Source organism: Panthera uncia (genome assembly GCF_023721935.1).
Source record: "Panthera uncia isolate 11264 chromosome C1 unlocalized genomic scaffold, Puncia_PCG_1.0 HiC_scaffold_3, whole genome shotgun sequence".
Taxonomy (NCBI): Eukaryota; Metazoa; Chordata; class Mammalia; order Carnivora; family Felidae; genus Panthera; species Panthera uncia.
The window spans coordinates 9,286,543-9,306,833 of record NW_026057584.1 but is presented as its reverse complement, the minus strand read 5'-3'; the positions used below and the strand labels follow the sequence as shown (position 1 = coordinate 9,306,833).

The 20,291-nt window shown below is 45.8% G+C and overlaps 2 protein-coding genes across 14 annotated transcripts in view; one reads left to right on the top strand and one right to left on the bottom strand.

The window, feature by feature from the left end:
* Nucleotides 1–11,015, bottom strand: part of LOC125911108 (sp110 nuclear body protein-like) — a 37,494-nt gene extending 26,479 nt beyond the window's left edge. Inside the window, 6 exon segments of the mRNA XM_049614769.1 lie at nt 838–915; nt 3,164–3,208; nt 3,561–3,827; nt 6,149–6,317; nt 8,175–8,494; nt 10,896–11,015. Of these exon segments, the coding sequence (XP_049470726.1) occupies nt 838–915; nt 3,164–3,208; nt 3,561–3,827; nt 6,149–6,317; nt 8,175–8,321 (706 nt within the window). The 5' untranslated portion in view covers nt 8,322–8,494; nt 10,896–11,015.
* Nucleotides 11,016–11,054: 39 nt separating this feature from the next.
* The window catches only part of SP140 (SP140 nuclear body protein), a 65,333-nt gene continuing 56,096 nt past the window's right edge, over nt 11,055–20,291 (top strand). For 7 of the 13 annotated variants that reach the window (XM_049614759.1, XM_049614754.1, XM_049614760.1 and 4 more), the window contains exons 1-2: nt 11,056–11,140; nt 13,177–13,305. The gene's annotated coding sequence lies outside the window, so the exon portion shown is untranslated. The other 6 variants (XM_049614761.1, XM_049614758.1, XM_049614750.1 and 3 more) reach the window with 5 other exon arrangements.

The following is a 20,291-nucleotide window of genomic DNA, read 5'->3' as shown; positions in this document are numbered from 1 at the left end:
GGCTGGAGAGGAGAGTTTGGAGGTTGAATAACAGCTGTAGAAGGAGCAGACTTCAAGGATTAGATGTCAAAAAAAAAAGAATTCTGAAATTAATTATTGGGAGGTGGAGCCAGGCTTCAACGATGAGAGGACCCATGGTTGTCTTTGGGTCCAGGAGGCCAAGAATCGGTGCAGAAAAAAGTCACTGGAAAAGAGCAGAGGAAAGTTCTGAGGGACCAGAGTATTGGATGGGTCCGTTGGATGGGACACCTTCAAGGTGTCCAGGATGGTGGCAGGACTTGAACTGACAGAAAAATTCTAAGTTAGCCTTAGAGGTCTGCTGGGGAAATAGGGACAAGTTAAGGATGACAGTGATTAAGACAGAGGGAGTATTTCATTCACATGGAGGGCAGAGGAGCAAAGGGCTAGTCAGGGGCAGTACGTGGCAAGCAGTGGACATCCACCCTGTCTCCCACCATGAGGTGAGCAAGAGCAGATAATAGGCAGCCTTGTCTTACGAGAAAGCAGTGCCCTCTCGGGGAACCAACTTTCAGTTAAAGAGGAGGTGTGACTAACCCTCCAAGAAGTTGTGGGTAAAGGAGACCTTGATTGTTTCAGGGCAGGCGATTGCAATGGATACGTATTTCAATGGCCCCCAGTGCCGTCTGGTTTCCCTACGATCTTAATGGAGGCCTTCAAGGAAGATGCAGTGAATGGGAGCTACAGAAACAAACTGTAATGAGCATCGTGACTCCAATCACATGGTGGGTGCTTCTGACAAAAGACGATCAGAAAAACAGAAAGTCACTCCACAGTCATGCTCCTGGGGTCCACAGGAGAACGGTAACCCTCCCTTACCTTTCTTGTTGGGAAGTGTGATGGATGCCGCCTGGAACTCTTTGGGGTCATTTGGTTCAGGAGAGCCATCTCTTATCTCTATCAAAGGAAACAGAATTTGATTCAGAGCTTGGAACAGGCAGAAGGAAAAGTCTGCCCTGCCTTGATTTGATCGGTTTGTGGTTACACTTACCAGTGTGGCTATCCCAGTGATATCCCCGCCTCCAGAGGAGGGCTCAGTTTGACCTGTTTTGAGGGACTCCCCTTACTCGACAGAAGAGAAGAATAAGGGGCCCTCAGTAACCCTCATGCAGGGATAAGGCTGCGAGCATTGAGAGTGCTGATCTTGAATTCTGGTCAAGGTCACTGGCTTCAGTGAAGGGGAATGTCTTTGCCATATAAAAAAATACATGCCAGTCCTTAAAGATTTGTGAATGGATATTTTTGAACCTCTCTCCTTGTCATTACTTCACCTTGAAAAATAGTGAAGGAGGCTAAGTGCCTTCTATATTTCTGTGTACAAGAAAGCAGGAGCTAGTTTCTATTTGCCAGCACCTGTTAATAGTAAGTAAATGTGAAGTTCTTGTTTTTGCTGCACTAAGAAGACCGCAGGGTTTGAAGCCATAACAAATCTCAGGTAAGACTGCCACCTTCTCCTTGTTTACACGGTTCAATGAGATCTGTCTCAAATTTTGGGCTCCTTAGGATAGGCATCTGAGGCAGATGGCAAGAAGTCATTAGACATTCTAAATAGTTTGTTGACTTTCAAATTATTTTGATCAACTCTTAAAAATCTAAACAATATAGAAATGATGAGGGTTGAAGGTGAACGTTCTCCACAGTCAAGATGAGGGCTCAGAAGAAGAACCGTCCGCATCTGGGCCATCTGTGTCAGGGCCACACAATGTCTTTGAGCACCTCAGAGTGTGGTTGACTCACACAGTCTTGCTCTGGCTCAGTCCCCTGTCCTGTCCCCAGGGGTCCTGCCACAGCCCTCACGCAGATGAATTTTCTCCCTTAGTAGACCTCCTAGTGATGTTTGTAGTCTAGGTCCTGTGGGTGCTACTGGGCTCGCTCGTCTATGGTGCCCCTCCTCCAAGTCTACCTTTTCCAGACTCATCTCCCTTGTCTCCCCCCAGGATCTCCTGCCCATCCAAGCTCCTGAGGGCTGGGTGTGCAGCTGGAAGCTGGGCCAAGATGGTGGTCAAGAGCGGCAAGGAGAGCCCTGTCTCGAGAAGATCCAAATGACCCCTCCTCTTGGTAGACATGAAAAGTAAGGCAAGCTATAGTTGTCCGCATCAACATTTCCTGGCACGGGACCTGAGGGAGGGTGGGGCATCTCTTGAGCATTTCCTTATCTTTTATTTGGGGCCTCGGGTTGTTACCGCACACTGAGCAGAGGAAGAAGATGAATTTCAGACCCAGGACCAGCAAACAGGGACCAGAGGGAGGAGGAACAAAAACAGTCTATTCCAACCAGTAAACGTGGCGGGGCCAACGGAACACCAATGTCCAGTAAGGGTGGGAAAGACAGGGGAGTCAACAATCAACTAGCTACTTACTAATTTGTTTTCTGTTTTATTATTAAAAAATTTTTTAATTCTCGTGTAGTTAGCATATATTAGTTTCAGGTGTACAATATAGAGACTCACTACCTACGAATTGAAGAATTTAATTACGGCTTTCTTTCGCTCATCTAGCAGATGGAGTCTTCCATTGCCATTGGCTTCATGATTATGTTAACCTTATTTGGATGTTAGGTGTTAGAGGAGTGAAGGAAACATTTGAACCAAATAGAGCCCTTTATTCTCAGTATTGGAGAACTCAGAATCCACAATACCATTTTTGACAACACCCGATGGTACTCCATGGTTATATTTAATGTTATCAAAGTCCTTCATGATGATGGCTGGGGAGATTAGAAACAATTTTGGAAGCTAAATCAGGTCCATCAGGCCTTTAAATGTTTTATCATCTTTTCCAATAATTTCAATAACATTACTCTTAGAATCCAAGCCATATAAAAATAGACGTGGTTGAAACTGAAAGGCCCCTGTAATCAGAGCCTGAGCAATTGAGTAAGGGTCACAGAGGGGTGTACTGCACAAGTTACATGTCATTTAAGAACACTTATCGGGTGGGCATCACAGCATCAGACTGGTCATGGAGGCATCCCTGACAAGGATTCCAGTGCTGAGTTGGAGCATCAGTCCCTTGTTTTCTTTTTCTTTTGTCACACTCAGTTCTTTTTCCCTGGGCTCCTGCCACAAGCCCCTGGGTCGACAGGGGCATGATTGCCCCTCATACCCACCTCGAATTGAACTAAGTCAGTCCCAAGCAACATTACCTTGCACAGAGGCAGGCGGAGTGCCAGGTCCCTCTTGTGAGTCTTCTTCGGCATTTATGCAGGATGTTAAGTTGCCGTCGGTCATTGAAGAGAGGAAGAAAAATCATTACAGGGCATGGGGACAAGTGTCAGGGAGGAGATTAAACGTTTAAAAACACCCAGGCCAGAAGCATCAGGGCCCAAGGGCAGAGGGTGGGGCTGTTCCAAGGGTGGGAAGCAGGTGTTCAGGCTCCTGACTTTACCCAGGCCCCTGGAAGTGCCGGGAGGGGCTGTGTGTGGCAGGTGGGCACATGGGATGGACCAGGTTAACAAAAGGGTGAGACCTTGGAGTCCTAGACACGACTGCAGGTACCCTAGGCTGGGGATACACAGGTGTTGGACAAGGTCTGCTTCTCACCTGGAGTGATCCTTCCTTCCTGGGTGGTTCTGGGGAGGGCCACGGCAGGGCCAGGAGGGCTGGATGATTCAGTCCGGATCTCAGTGCTGTGCCGGGTGGATGCGCTGGGCTCACTGACACTGGGCTCACGGGGCGAGAGGCTCTGTGATCGGTGTTGGGGTGGGGGCAACGACAGCAGGGTCTGGAGGGAGCTCCCTTCGGCTGAGTTGGCTGGGACTTCAAGGAGGGTAGGCCTAGCTCTGTTCCATCCTCCATAGGAAATGACAACTGGGATTGGTGAAGGAGCACACATCAACACCCCGAGGACTCCGAATTATTTGGGGGAAGGGAGGGGCGCCTGGGTGGCTCAGTAGGTTGAGCTTCTGATTTCGGCTCAGGTCATGATCTCTCGGTTTGTGAGTTCGAGCCCTTCATCGGGCTCTCTGTTGTCAGTACAGAGGTTGTTTTGGATACTCTGTCCCCCCCCATCCCCCATCTCTGCCCCTTCCCTGCTCATACTCTCTCCCTCAAAAAAAAAAAAGAACATTAAAATAAAATTTTAAAAAAAGAATTATTTGGGGGAAAGGAATTTCTTCACACATGACTTCCAAAGGGTCAGGGGCATGGGGTGGTTGTTTCATTCTCCCCTAGGTGTGGAGAACTGATTTATCACCAGCATCATCCACTCGTGGCCCATTTCTACTCTGTGCTACTGATTTGGGGCATTCAGTTCAAATATAACTGCATCCAATCTCTGGGCTAAGACCAAAGTCGTTTCACACATGAAGTTGACTTAGTCCTCAGGGACTTAATCTTCTTAAGTTTTTCTTTAATTTTGGTTCAGAATTTAGAGTGTCTTGTACAATGGTACAATTTGAATACGTGTCCCTGTTTTAATAAGTAAACACATCACACCTCCCTGTAGCAAAGAAGATAAAATAGAAATTCCTTCACAAGGTGTGTTCTGTCTACTCTGGTTTCTGCTCATTTGTGCAGATTGCGTTTCTGTGCCTCCCTGCCTTGCACCCTGACATGGGCCACAGCAAACTTCCTCCCCATCCTCAATACCCCAGGCCCTCGCCTTTCTGCACGCTATTCCTCCCGTGGCCAGGTTTCTCTTACGATTCTTCTCCATCATTTATTTCAGAAGTTAAGTCGTCTCTACCAGTGAACAGAAAAAGGAAAGCAAGCTGGGATTCTGGAGAGGGGTGCAGAACACGAGCTTAGGGCTACAGATCCAGAAAGACGCTCGAGCTCGGCCGGGTCGGGGAGCACAGCGGTGTGTGGTACCTCTGGCCCTCGGACTGACTTAGCGTGGCCTCTGAGAACCCAGGCCTCCTCGGGTTGCCTGGCTGCCCCCGGGAGCACCGGCCCGCGTGCACCTGCGCCCTGCCGCCCCTTTAGCTCAAGGAGTCATTTCTCCTGGGGAGGAACCTCTTGCTGTCAACAGCGCTGACCCCACTCACAGTAAGGTCCCAGTGCAGTGTGAGCCGCCGATCCTCTTCCTGTTGTTCTCGGGGAAGTGAATCGTGCGCTTTGGCCAAAGTGTTTATCCGCAAGCCCAAAGCGATGGTGTCACCTGTTCCTCCTGCCCTGGCTTCTTTCTTCCCAGCTCTGTCCTCACTCTTTCTCCTGCTCTGTATTTGTCCAGCTCTTTCTCGTTCACAGCGTGCTTCCACGTTCCCTTTCCTTCTCATACCCTCTGTCTGTCTCCAGCTCCCTCTCCCCTCTCCTCCAGCTTTAGGCAGCACCTTCCGCCTTGTTGGGAAGAGGGATTGAGAGCTCAGGCCCCAGAGTTAGGAGACCCAGTAGGACGCCTGCTCTGCTCTTCACAGGCAAGTAACCTGGGGAAGGTTATTCTGAGCTATACTTTCTTCACATGTCAGATGGGGCTGATAATGACATCACAGGGTTGTTTTAAAGATGATGTGAGAGGGGCGCCTGGGTGGCTCAGTCGGTTGGGCGTCTGACTTCCGCTCAGGTCATGATCTCGAGGTCTGTGAGTTCGAGGCCCGCGTCAGGCTCTGTGCTGACAGCTCAGAGCCTGGAGCCTGTTTCGGATTCTGTGTCTCCCTCTCTTTCTGACCCTCCCCCACTCATGTTCTGTCTCTCTCTGTCTCAAAAATAAATAAATGTTAAAAAAAATAAAGATGATGTGAGATAACCCTATATACAGTGCTTGGGACGATGCCCGGTACATAGTAAGTACTCAAAAAAAAAGAGAGAGAGATACTTATTATCCATCCCTATTCATTTCCCTTCCCCTCTGGCCCTCCTTATCCTTCTGCCAGACTGAGTCTCTGTAACTGCATTTCAGTCACATTTTTCCTTCCCTAGAGACTGTCCAGGGTGCTAAACGGTACAGCTTTCCCCCACTTCGTAGAACAGGTAAGACAGACATGTTTGTGTCTTCTAGAAATTCATCTTAGAGAAGTGGGCCAGAGACGGCTCTTCCCGCCGCACCGCGAGAGAGTCAGCTTCCTATCTCCCCAGAGAACCGGCCAGTTGAGGGGCACCGCCCACGGGGCTGAAAGCCAACCCACACTTGGAGCAAAGCAACTTCTGGTCCCTGCTCCTACAGCCCGAGAGATATTCGGAAAGACTCATACCACTTCTGAAGCTCTTGAGGATCATTGTCAGGTGGGGGTATTCAAGCAGGTTAATTCGGCTGAACAGCATCTGCAGAAATGACAGGTTGAACATCTTCTCCAGGTGGCTGAGGATATTGTACACCAGTCTGGGTACAGGGACCTGATTTCTGTAGGCTTCCATGGATTCCTTAAAAAATGGCATCAAGGATGCTGATGAATAATCATAAAATGGAATGGAAGTTTCTTTTACATTTGTGGTTTGCTACAGTGTAAGAGTAGTATTTCATTCTTCTAACAAGGAATTTATTTATTTATTTATTTATTAACGTTTTTTTTATTTTTGAGACAGAGAGAGACAGAGCATGAACAGGGGAGGGGCAGAGAGAGAGGGAGACACAGAATCGGAAGCAGGCTCCAGGCTCTGGGCCATCAGCCCAGAGCCCGACGGGGGGCACGAACTCGCAGACCGCGAGATCGTGACCTGAGATGAAGTCGGACGCTTAACTGACTGAGCCACCCAGGCGCCCCTGTAGCAAGGAATTTAACACAAACGTATAGATAGACTCGAAGGCAGAGAAGTCACAGTTACACATATTTACTTCCAGAACTTCACCTATTTTTGGATGGTTGGTCGTAGGAATAAATAACTTAGCCGTCTTTAAAATAAGTCTGCTTTGTGAACCTTATTTTAGGTATATTTGAGGGCAGAGAGAAATTTGAGGGAAGGGAAGGTAGTCAAAGGCTCCTACTATGTAACTATGTCTCTCAGGCTCTGGGCAGAACTCTGTAGCAAAGGACCAATTAGTTGGTCACAAGTGGCAATTCTGTTGATCGCTTGTTAGCCTCTGTTTGATCTCTCTGTCTCTCTCTCTGTCTCTCTCTTTCTCTCTTTGACTTGAGATGGCCTGAATGGGTTCTAGCCAACAAGGAAACCATCCAGAGAACTCCTCTTCCCGAGAAGTTGGCCAAAAGGAGAAACATGGCAGGAGAATTGATTGCACAACACTTACTGAGCACCTACTAGGCTTGTCCTTGGGTATATAGCAGTGGATAAGACCAGCGTGGTGCTACCCATAGTGAGGGAAGGGACACTGTCGGGTGGAGAAGATGAGCATTCAATAATAAACACAAATTAAAGAAATGCCCCGTTGCTTTTGAGAGAAGTGTTATGAAGGGAAAGCATAGATTTCTATGAGAAATCAATTAGATGAGTGGGTTAAGGAATCCTCTCTGAGGAGTGACATCCGGGCTATGACCCGAAGAAGGGTTGATGCCAACCAGGCCAAGCCTGGGAGAAGAACACTCAACCACTGCTGCCCTTTCTTGGGCTTAGGGCTCAGGAAATGCATAAAAAACAAAAATCATGAAAAGAATGCCATTTTTGTCCATATAGCCATATCTTCCAATGCCTGCTTTGCTTCAAGTCTGAAAGGACTGCGTACAACAAGCTCTTAAGAATTGGGAGGGTACCCTTAGTGGGTTGAATGGTGCCACCCTCCAGTAAGATGTGTCCACTTGAAACCTGTGAATGTGACCTTATTTGGAAAAGGGGTCTTTGCGGATGTAATTAAGTTAGGATTTGAGAAGAGATCATCCTGGATTAGGGTGGGCTCTAACACACAATAACAAGTGTCCTTAGAAGAGAAGAGAAAAAGAAAAAATGAGGGAAAGAAAAGCTGATGGAGAGATTGATGTAGAGATGGAAACAGAGATTGGAAGTGAAGTTTCTACAAGGATTTCTGGTGCCACCAGAAGGTAGGAGAGTCAGGGAACAGGCTCTCTCTTGGAGCCTCCAGAAGGAACCAACATGGCCAACACCTTGATTTTGTACTTCTGGCTTCCCAAGCTGTGAGAGAATAAATTTCTCTCGTTTTAAGGCACGTGGGGCGAAGTCGTTTGTATGACTGCCCTTGTAACCCGATCTTTCCCTGAGAATGAACGTTTTGGACTAGACCTTCCAAGCTCTAAGGGTTTGTGGTTTGAGACTTCAGTAACTGTTGGTGGGGGGGCTGGGCTGCCATGGAAAAGCAGTCAGCAGACTCACCCTGTACATCGTCTCAGTGATGAAGGAGTTGTCTCGGAGGCCTTCGAGGAAGGGAAATGGCTTGTGTATGGCATAGGCAATCTCCAGCTTCTGGTATATGAAGTGCTGGCGTAGAGTCTCTTCTAAAGCTCTGGTCATGGTGAACATCCTACGGAAGAGGCACGAGAAGAGAGGAAAGACTCTGGAAACTCGGGGAGCTGCTGTTTGTGCTCAGTGGGCATTTTCAGATCACCATCCTGGTCCCAAAGTCATCCTATAGCAGTCTTCCTCAAAGGCTCATGGGTGTAAGAGGCAATGACAACGTCCAAGGACAATGGAGGCTGAAATTGACCAACAATAGGTTGCTGAAATCTCAAAAGGGTATTGGTAAATATAAGACAGATATTAAAAATAGCTTATAGGAGCAGCTGTGTGGCTCAGTCAGTTAAGTGTCCAACTCTTGATTTTGGCTCAGGTCATGGTCTCGCAATTTGTGAGTTTGAGCCCCACATCGAGCTCTGCGCTGACTGGGTGGAGCCTGCTTGGGATTCTCTCTCTCTCTTTCTCTCTCTCTCTCTGCCCCTCCCCTGCTCTCTCTCTCTCTCAAAAATAAACGAAAAAAATTTAAAAAATTAAAAACAATAAAAATCACTAATATTTATTGAGTATTTCCTATGTGCTGGACTTTATTATAAAGGTTTCACATGCAGTAACTTATTTGATCTTCACAAAACCCTTGCAAGATGGTTTCTATGATTTCACCCATTGTATCGTGAAGGACATGGAGACATAGAGATGTGTTATGAACTTGCCCTAAATCGCACAACTTGGAAGTGATAGAGGTGAACACATTCCGATGTTCTGCTTCTAGGTTTATGGTCATAAGTACTATGGTCTGTGGCTACACTGAACAGAGTTAAGGTTGTCTGGACCGCACCTTATGACAGACACTAGCAAAGCTCATGTAAGAGGGACCACCCGATGATGAGTAGAAAGATAGAAACTCGATAATATTTGGAAACTTTAGTAAACCACCTACAACCTTCAACACACAAATAGGCCAAACATAAATAGACACGAAGGAGGTATAAGACGTGATTAGTAAAAGGCAACTTAACTGATTTATTATATGTATCAATTACATATCGCAGAACAGACATGTGCCTTTCCCATCCCATGCGACATTGATAAAAATTAGCCATTGATAGGTCATGAGAAAATATCAATAATTATTAGAGGCAGAAAACTTACAGATGAATTCCTGACAACTTGTCAAGGGAATAGAAGTGTAAACAGAAAAACTCAATCACCCAGAGATTTTTTTTAAAAATGAAATAGAGATCCTGTTTTTCCTACTTCCTTTTGTGTATAATAGAAAACTGAACTGTAACTAATGACTGTTTCCAGGATTAATCCCAGTGGTAGATTGAGCAGCCCTGCTCTCTCCTCATTCCCACATCATTTACATTTGACAGAAGGAAAAAAGACAAAACATATCGTAAGAGGAAAGTAATCCACAATAGTGCTGGAAAAGAAAAGATGCCGCAGGGGGTCTATAATCATGAAGAAATACTGGAGATTGGGAACAGGTGGAAGAGAAATCTAGCAACCAGGATGAGGACAGAATCCACGATGTGGGGAAGAAAATTGCAAAGGCAAGCACAGAGCCCCAGAAATCCAGAACGGTCACATGGTAACAAGAGGAAGTGACCCTGAGGTTACGTTTAGGATGATTATACAACAGCATTCAGAACATAAGATCCACCAGCTTCCTTATTCTTCAACTATTATGGTTCTCAAGAGTGAGAGCAAGGCACAGAGAGGTTAAGTAAATAGCCCAAGGTGGCAAAGCAGAGCTTGTCTGAATAAAGCCCCATTAAAGCTAGTGCATGATATAGGGTCTCATATGGGAGTGTTCAGATTTTTATTATGGGAAGGAGTCTTAAAAATGAATAAGCAAAAGACAAACATCCATATGGGGGAAAAAAGCAAAAGGCTTAACTAGGCAATTAAGTCAAATGTGCAATAGATATATGAAAAGCATGGCAATTCTCTAGTAGCTGGAACAGTACAAAAGAAGACAATTTAATAGCATTTGCCTATCAGATTGCCCAACATAAAGACTAATTGCAATAACCACAGATGCTCCTGGTGCAAATGTAAACAGATCCAAATGTTCTGGAGGCGAAGTTAGCAATCAGGGTCAAACGCCCTAGAATATGGATTCCCTTGAGTCCCAGATTCCACCTCTAGGAATGCACTTCAAGGAAACAATCATAAATGCGCTTAAGGAAAATATATACAAATCTCATGAAACACTAGGGAAGAAATGAAGGGTTTCCTCCTCATTTTCTTTTTTCCACCAACCACATCTAGTCACTTGCACTGTGGATAATAAATGAGCTGCCCATTTGGGGCTGAGTGCAGAATCAACAGAGCACAGAGGAGGAGGGTAGAGAGCAAATCTCCCTTTCACCCACAACAACGGGCTAGAATTTAGGGCAAAAGGAGTTGAGCTCTGTTTCTGCTCTCCCCGCCCCCGACTCCCACGTCTGTCCCCCTTTTTCATGGTCTCTGGTTAAACCCCACATACCTCTCTATCTTTGGAAGACAATATTTTACAAGGAGAGAGTCTCACAGTTTAAAATAGCTGAGTTCCACTCTGTAGCTGCTGTCAGGAAATTAGCTATCAGAGCCTGATCACCCCAAATGAAGAATAAAGTAGCCGAGACAAAAACCCACCTGGAGGCTGGGTTTGCCACCTGCTCCTGCCCCTTCCCTGGTCAGGGGCTGGGGCAGGGATGGCTCTTGGAAGGCGGAGAGAACAGCAGGGGGACACCAGTGGGTGAAGCAGGAAGTCTGTGCTTTGCCACATGCAGTGGGGGGCCAGGCTTCCGGAGGAAAGAAAAGTGAAAGTATTCGGAGCTGATCGTGCAGGAAGCTGGAGGCAGTGCCTGCCGCCTCCCTCCATCTCCGTCCGGACACTTGTGAGGTTCCCGGGACATTTAGGGGAAGCGGTGGGGGGTCCCGTCATGGGGTAGCCTGACGAGGGGTGTCCAGAGGGGAGGAGGCATCAGGGCCCAGCCCCAGGATCCACGGACAGGAGCTGGGGATTCACCATCTGTGTGCTTCCCTACTCACTTCTATTCCCCCAGACTATTTCCCCCTCCTGTACTTTTGGGAGATGAAAATCTTCCTACACTGAATCGGGGTGCTGGTAACACAACTGAATGAATTTACTAGAAATCATTGAACTTTAAGAAACAAACAAAACCCAGACGGGGAGGGGAGGTGACCCAGAAATGCCTATAATTTGTCAGGATAAAATTATTGCCTAAGAAAGTCGAGACAAAAGGGAAGCTGAATATAAACTGAAATCATATAGAGGAAAATCATTCCTCTGGGCAGGAAAATGGCCGAGGGGCAGGCAGGCATTTGGGCGCCAGGGGCATGAGGAAGTCAGGTCTAAGGCAGAGCCAGGGCCGCGAGAAGACTCTAGAACAGCCACTTCAGGGAAGATGGGATACGCCCTCCACACACACCCTCACAGATGCCTTATGTGCAGGGGCGCCTGGGAGGCTCAGTCCATTAAGTGTCCAACTTTGGCTCGGGTCATGATTTCAGTTTGTGGGTTCAAGCCCCACATCGGGTTCTGTGCGGACAGCTCAAGCCTGGAGCCTGCTTCAGATTCCGTGTCTCCTTCTCTCTCTTCCTCTCCTCCGCTCGCACTCGGTCTTTCTCTCTCAAAAATAAACATTGAAAAAAAATAAAAATAAAGATGCCTTACGCACATTGGCACATAATGTCTGTGAGAGACCCTATAACATAGAAATCTGTTTAACTTTACTGGAATCAATAATTCTCAAATGGATTCAACCCATGGGCTCCCCTTACCAGGACACCCAAAAGCTCCTCAGAAAAAAGGTGGGAAAAATGGTTCTGGCGTCTAAGAAGCCTCGAAACCTAGGTTCACCTGCTTGCTACAGAGGCACCAGCACAGCATATCCCACACGAGCACATTCTAGGTCAATAGGCTCAACCCTGGTGCTGGTAGGTATGACAGAGGCTCGGGAGCCACAGGAAGGTAGCAAGCAGCCCCGTGAAATGCCAGGACAGGAACAGGGAGAGGAGTTCAGTCCACTGTTCACTTGTTACACTTCATTTACCTGAAACCCTCCACTTACCTGGGAAACCCCTCCATGGACATCCCAGCCTGGAAACAAGGATCTCCTCCTTTAGCCTGCCCAGAGATAGATTAGGCAAAGGCAAAGGAGTGGAAACATAATGCCCGATGATTAGCCTAGAAAAAGATGTAAATAAGATAAAAGATGTTTCTATGTAAGTGACACCTGCTTGGGAAAATGGTAATAATGGGAAAACTTCAGCTACTATATTCAGTGACATATATTCTGAGAATTTACTAAAATCATGTACAATTCTTTTTTAGCTCAATTTTATTGGGGTATAAAATGCATTCATCTCAAGTGTACATTTAAGTGGTTGAGTTTTAACAAATGTAATCGGGGGCGCCTGGGTGGCTCAGTCGGTTAAGCGTCCGACTTCAGCTCAGGTCACGATCTCACGGTCCGTGAGTTCGAGCCCCGCGTCAGGCTCTGGGCTGATGGCTCGGAGCCTGGAGCCTGCTTCCGATTCTGTGTCTCCCTCTCTCTCTGCCCCTCCCCTGTTCATGCTCTGTCTCTCTCTGTCTCAAAAATAAATAAACGTTAAAAAAAAATTTAAAAAAAAATGTAATCGTAATTACAATCATGACGTAGGCCATTTCCATCATTCCAGAAAGTTCCTTCGTGCCCTTTGCAGATAGATAGCCTCCTCCCCAACCTCGTCATCAGGCAACCACTGATGCACCTGCTGTTAGTACAGATTCGTTTTGCCTGTATCAAAGTTTTACATAAATGAAAACATGCAGTACGTGAATTTTGACGTGTGACTTCTTTGGGTCATCATAATGCTGTTGACATTCACCTCTGTTGCTGAGGGTCGGTAATTGATTCCTCTTTAGCAGGTGTGCTGGCCGACTCTTGTTCATCCTGTCCGATCACCATGATGTCACCAACGTAATTGATAAGTGTGATGTTCTATGGGATATCCGGGTGACCCAGATGTCTTCGGACTATCTTATGACAAGGGGCAGGTGAGTTAATATAACCCCCAAGACAAAACTGTACACGAATGTTCTTATCTGTCATGCAGGAGCTAAAACTCTTTCCGATCCTCCTTTTCTAACCAGGATGGAAAGAAAACATTGACCAGATCAACACCCCCACACTATGTACTTGAGGTCCATGGAATGACCTGGGCTGGGGATCTTACTGCCCAGACTGCTTATTTTCTTATCCCAGTCTTCGGCCTTCTTATAAATTCTGGGAGTTACCTGATACACTTCTAAGAAATTGACTTTCTGTCCGAGTTAGCCATTATCAGTTTTGATTACTCATACCCCAAAACTCCAGCTGCTTGTAAGTTGGTATCAGAGAATGAGTTGCCAGCGAAGAAACTTCACAGAAATAGGATCAATCTGAGATTGGTTGTGTGACCTACCTGGACATAAAAGTAGTGGACAGCCTATTGGCGTTCAAAGATGGGGGTTTGGTAGACTTTGGCAAGCAGGGGCAAGGGAGCAGAGGAACTTCTAGCGCTGGATTGTGCTCAGGACTCTACGAGTCACTCCCTGATTCCAAGTGTGAGATCTTAGCACACTTAGCAAAATGGCGAGGAGTTTGTCCAGTAAAAAGAAAGCATTGACTTCGCTTCAGAGATTACCACCTACTTGGCCTAAATCTGGGTGGGAAAACAGAGAAAGGAGGGAGGCCAGAATCTTCTCATCCCACGGGTCGTATGGAAGGAAAAGAAAACAACTCTACCCCTGTGTTAGGAACCAGGGATTGTCTGATCGGCATAGATGGTCTCGGTCCAGGATACGTTATCCCAGAGAGATTGATTCTCTCGCGAGGAGAGAGAAAAAACAAGACAGTGGGAAATGCAAGCTAAAACTGCAGCCTGTTGTCATCTGGGCTGATGCATGATATTGCAGACTAGGGCTTTCTTGTGAACTTAACAGAAGTACCCCTGAGGAATGCCAAAGACCTTGTGCTTATAAGCAAAGGAAGCTGGCACATTTATGTCATCGCCCAGCTGAGTGATGGCCTGGGCCTGCCTGCTGCTTAAGGGCAGGGAGAGGAGAGGGAGGAGACACCAGAGCTGGCTCTTGTAGTCTGTGTCCAGCCTTGTCTGGGCCACTGTGACCCCTGGGAGGCCAAGAGCAGAGGACAGCCATGCCCAACAGCCACTTTGCCCCACAAAGCGAGGGAGGGAGAGAGGGAGGACAGGCAGGGACTGGTGGCAGGCAGTCCCGTGCGTGTGCAGCACCTGGTAGGCACACACACCCCACCCGCTGGAAAAGATGTCCTCGGCAGTATCCTGGAATCTGGAATCTGTCCCAGCCAGATTCACGTTCACTTCTTTGGAGGAAAGAAAGAACAGAAGTGGGCAGAAAGGTAGAAATCTCTGGCTCTCTATACTTCGCAAACATGTCTGTGCAAATTTCTAGCACATCTAGAGTGAGTCAGAAGAAGCAGGATTCAGTGGAACATACTTTGGAAACATCCTGCTTTGCCTCTGGTTCCCCAGGCCTCTCCTGCTTTGGCCACACTGCTCTGACTAAGGTCCTGGAAACTGCACACGCCCCGGCTCCCATTTATCTGTCCTACCTGCATTTCTAGTGCTCCGGTTTTGTTTATTCTATTTGTGCTTTGCTCCCATTTCTTTTTCTTCCAACTTTATGCTGCTATAGTGTGTTTTTGTAAGTTGCTTCAAATCCTTTACAGAATGAGGGCCGCTATTGGTGAAAAAATTACATACAGACATAATGTACAAACGCACTTGGTAGCGGGGCGCCTGGGGGGCTCAGTCTGTTAAGCATCTGACTTCGGCTCAGGTCATGATCTCACGGTTTGTGAGTTCGAGCCCCGCGTCGGGCTCTGTGCTGACAGCTCAGAGCCTGGAGCCTGCTTCGGATTCTGTGTCTCCCTCTCTCTCTGCCCCACCCCTGCTCACTCTCTCTCTCTCTCACACACACACACACTCTCTCTCTCTCTCTCTCACACACACACTCTCTCTCTCTCAAAAATAAATAAACATTAAACAAAACCCCACAAATCACATTGTCCTTTAAGGTCTAGGTAATGTCAGTTCCAAACCCTTTCCCCATCCCACGGGAAGCCTGTCTCTGTCCTTGAGATTTCAATGACTAGCTGAAGCTCAGTTTTTTGTAATCACCGAGGCTGCATTTATATATATATATATATATATATGAAATTTATTGTCAAATTGGTTTCCATACAACACTCAGTGCTCATCCCAAAAGGTGCCCTCCTCAATACCCATCACCCACCCTCCCCTCCCTCCCACCCCCCGTCAACCCTCAGTTTGTTCTCAGTTTTTAAGAGTCTCTTATGCTTTGACTCTCTCCCTCTCTAACCTCTTTTTTTTTTCCTTCCCCTCCCCCATGGGTTTCTGTTAAGTTTCTCAGGATCCACATAAGAGTGAAAACATACGGTATCTGTCTTTCTCTGTATGGCTTATTTCACTTAGCATCACACTCTCCAGTTCCATCCACGTTGCTACAAAGGGCCATATTTCATTCTTTCTCATTGCCACGTAGTACTCCATTGTGTATATAAACCACAATTTCTTTATCCATTCATCCGTTGATGGACATTTAGGCTCTTTCCATAATTTGGCTATTGTTGAGAGTGCTGCTATAAACATTGGGGTACAAGTGCCCCTATGCATCAGCACTCCTGGATCCCTTGGGTAAATTCCTAGCAGTGCTACTGCTGGGTCATAGGGTAGGTCTATTTTTAATTTTTTGAGGAACCTCCACACTGTTTTCCAGAGCGGCTGCACCAGTTTGCATTCCCACCAAGAGTGCAAGAGGGTTCCCGTTTCTCCACATCCTCTCCAGCATCTATAGTCTCCTGATTTGTTCGTTTTAGCCACTCTGACTGGCGTGAGGTGATATCTCAGTATGGTTTTGATTTTGATTTGTATTTCCCTGATGAGGAGCGACATTGAGCATCTTTTCATGTGCCTGTTGGCCACCTGGATGTTTTCTTTAGAGAAGTGTCTATTCATGTCTTCTGCTCATTTCTTCACTGGATTATTTGCTTTTCGGGTGTGGAGTTTGGTGAGCTCTTTATAGATTTTGGATACTAGCCCTTTGTCCGATATGTCATTTGCAAATATCTTTTCCCATTCCGTTGGTTGCCTTTTAGTTTTGTTGATTGTTTCCTTTGCTGTGCAGAAGCCTTTTATCTTCATGAGGTTCCAATAGTTTGTTTTTGCTTTTAATTCCCTTGACCGAGGCTGCATCTGTAAAGGGTCCATTTATTCAAGAAACTTGAATAAATTCACACACCAGGCTTCTCTGTCCAAACCTGGCGCTTCCCTCTGGTTGCAGGAGTGCGGAGTTTTCTCTGGCTTCTGACTGCTTTCCAGAAATTTGAGGAACATCTTCCCTGCCTTATAATGAAGAGCATTTTGCCTCTCTCTAGCCCCGTGTCCAGTCCAGGCTGAGTACTGTGCCCGGCCAGTCCACCGGCCTGAGAGATGATCTGGAATGTCCGGCTTTCCTTCCTTCTCACGACCACCTTAAGGGCAGAGAGGCAGGTACAAACATGCACCTTAGCAGAGAGGCAGGTGCAACATGGCGTTCACTTCCTGCCTACACATGCTTTGCCCCCTTACTCCAAAACAACCTGGATCCATTTGAATGAAATAGACCTTTCTACTCTCTTGCCTTTGGATGAACAGTGGCCCATCTGCCATGGACCCCGAGCTGGCCCTGTTTCTCCTCCCTGGGGCTGAGAACTGCCACAGAGACTGGGTGGAGGGGCATCCAGCATTGGTGCAGCCATTTCACCCTGTTCAGCAATTTAGCCTTTACTCTTTGGGTGCCACACATGAGAGATCAATCAGTTGGATTGATCGGAACTCCTCAGAGCTCCGGGAAGGCACAAAGGCAGTCAATGTCTGCTCAAGGTTGATCCCAGGCCAGTGCCATGGCCCCGTGGGGCTGGCAGTAGAAGATGGCAGGTGGAGGCCACCAGTCAATTACGGGTTAGCCCTTACCTCCTGTCCTGGTTCCCCATCTCCAGGAAGGTCGGCATCTACCCATGTTACTTCTGTCTTTCCGGCCTCATTCCACGGGTATATGACAGAATGAGATGGCACATAAAGAAATAATGAGGAAATCAGATTTCTTAAATCGTAGAGGATTGGCTCCCCGGGGGAAACTTGAGGCTGACTCATATCACCTTCTACAAACACTTTCGTTTCCCCCATGCCTCCTCTATCCCTCCCCCACACCGCAAAAGACAGCTCTGCCCAGAACAGTTCCTTTTAGAAAAATTAACATTGAAATTGAATAAGTGCTGTCCAACTTCTGATTTCTGGGTAGCTGGGGGCCAGTTTGTCCCAGAGTGCATCTGTGCGTGGCATCTGAACACGGATGAGTTAGGGGAAGTGAAAGCAGACCCAACATTGACCAACGCAACCGAGTGGGGAGTGAGGCGTTGCTCTGTCTGTGCTGGGATGTTATGCAGTTGACTAGGAGGGAATTTGTCTTTTAAAATACAAGGCAAATACATCAATGCATTCTTAAAGCAAGGTAAAAGTGTGTGGAAACCCCTCTACCCCAGACTCTGGAGGTGGGCAGGGCCCCAAGAAGGCAACAGCATTGCTATCAGCAGCTCCAGAACTGACAGGTAGGTCCTCAGCACTCAGTACCAGCACCCAGCCCACAGCGTCTCCTCCACCGGTTCCCGAGAGACGGGAGATGAACAAGCTTGAAACCAGCCAGCGCTCGGCCTCCGGGTAGGAAAGAGAAGTGACGCTCTCCTCAGAGAATGAGTTGGTAGGCGCTGCCTCTTTTTCTGATTTCTGGAAGATGTTGTACGGAACGGGCGTCATTTTTTCTTTAAACATTTTGTAGGATTCATTAGTGATACGCTCTGGGCCCGATGCTTTCTTCTTTGGAGGTCTCTTAATTATTGATTCAATTCTTTTAATAGATACAGGCCTATTCGGATGACCGTCTCTCCTTGTGTGAACTTTGGTGTTTTGTGTCCCGTAAGAAATTTGTCTGTTTCACCTTCTATCAAATTCTTTGCCCTAGAGTTTTCCCTAGTGTTGTTTGCTATCTTTGTCGTGTCCGTGGGACTAATAGTGATGAACCCCTCTTTCATGTCTGATACTACTAATTTCTGTCTTCTCTCTTTCCTTTGCTAGCCTTGTTAGAGGTTTGTCGATTTTATTGATTTTTCTAAAAAAATCAGCTTTTGACTTCATTGATTTTCTTAGATGTTTTCTTGTTTTCAGTTTCACTGATTTCTACTCTAATTTTTGTTGTTTATTTATTGATTTATTTTGCTTGCATTAGGTTTCAATTTCTCTATTTTTCTGTAGTTTCCACAGGTGGGAGGTTAGATTATTCATTTAGATCTTTCTTGTCTAATGTGTCAATTCAGTGCTATACGTTTCCGTCTAAGCACTGCTTTTGCTGCGTCCCACAAATTTTAATAAGCTGTGTTTTCATTTCCATCTAGCTCAAAATATTTTACAATTTCTCCTGAGATTTCTTCTTTAGCCCTACAAGTGTGTTCTTCGATTCCAAGTATTTGGAGGATTTCCCAGCTATCTGTTATTTCTACTTTTACTTCATTGTGGTCTGAGAACATATTTTTAAATGATTTCTATCCTTTTAAATGTGTTGGGGTGTGTTTTACAGCCCAGAATATGGCATGTTTCGGTCAATATTCCATGTGAGCTTGAGGGCAATGTGCATTTTGTTGTTGTTGAATGGAATATTCCATAAATGTCAGTGAGACCAGATTGCTTAATGATACTGTTCAGGTTGACTATATTCTTACTGAGTTTCTGCCTGCTTGATCTGTCAGTTACTAAAATAGGGGTATTGGCGACTCCAACGATAGGAGTCGATTTGTCTGTTTCTCCTTGTAGGTCGATCAGTTTTTGTGTCCTTTACTTTGATGCCACTTTGTTACTTGCGCATTGAGAATTGCTGTGTCTTCCTAGAGAAATTGACCCCTTCACCATATAATGTTCCTATTCACCCGACAATTTTCCTTGTTCTCAAGTCTGCTTTGTCTGAAATTAATGTAGCGACTACAACTTTCCTTTGATAATGCTGTTGACAACATATCTTTCTCCACCCCTTTACTTTGAATCTGTCTTGTGTTTTTCTGCTTAAGGTGGCTTTCTCATAGACAGCATTCAATTGTGTTTTTTTTTCTTTTCGGTTTTTATCGCTCTATCGATTTCTGTCTTTTAGTTGTTGCATCGAGGCCATTCACATTTAGAGTATTCATGTAGTTAGATTAATATCTACCAAATTGCAACTGTTGCTACTCATTGTGCTTGTCTTTGTTTCTACTTTTTCTTCCCTTTTTTTTCTTCCTTTTACGGTTTCAACTGAACACTTTATTACCCCATTTGCTCTTTTTCTCCTAGCATATGAATCATGCTTCTTTTAAAACGTTTGTAGTGGTTTCCCTAGAGGTTGTAATATATATTTGCTGCTATTCATATTGCTATTTATTTATTTACTTACTTATTTAGACTTTGCTTGGTACCATTTATTTTTTTCATATCCATTTCTTCAAGTTATACTCTATGGCTTTGTGAGTGACACATGCATCCTATAATGGAATGTCACACACTCCTCCCTCCTGTCCTTATTAACATTGCTGTCAGTCATTTCACTTATCCATACGTTCTAATCACATGTTGCTATTATTACTTTGAACAAACAGCTACCTCTTAAATGAATTTAGAATAGGAAATTATTGAGAACCCCAAAAAGCTAATCTTTGTTCTTGTAAATTACATCAATAGATATTTACCATATTAGGAATGGAAACTTTGAACACTTAAATATTTATTTGTTCATGAAAAAAATAATAATGAACTCATTACCTGCTAACATAAATGAAATATTTTATGAGAAGTAACTGTGTTTTCTAAAATAAAGTAAATTGGTAAGAAGAGTAGCAAGGCTTTATATTTTTGCAAATCTCTTTAATAACTGGCTCAGTAGAA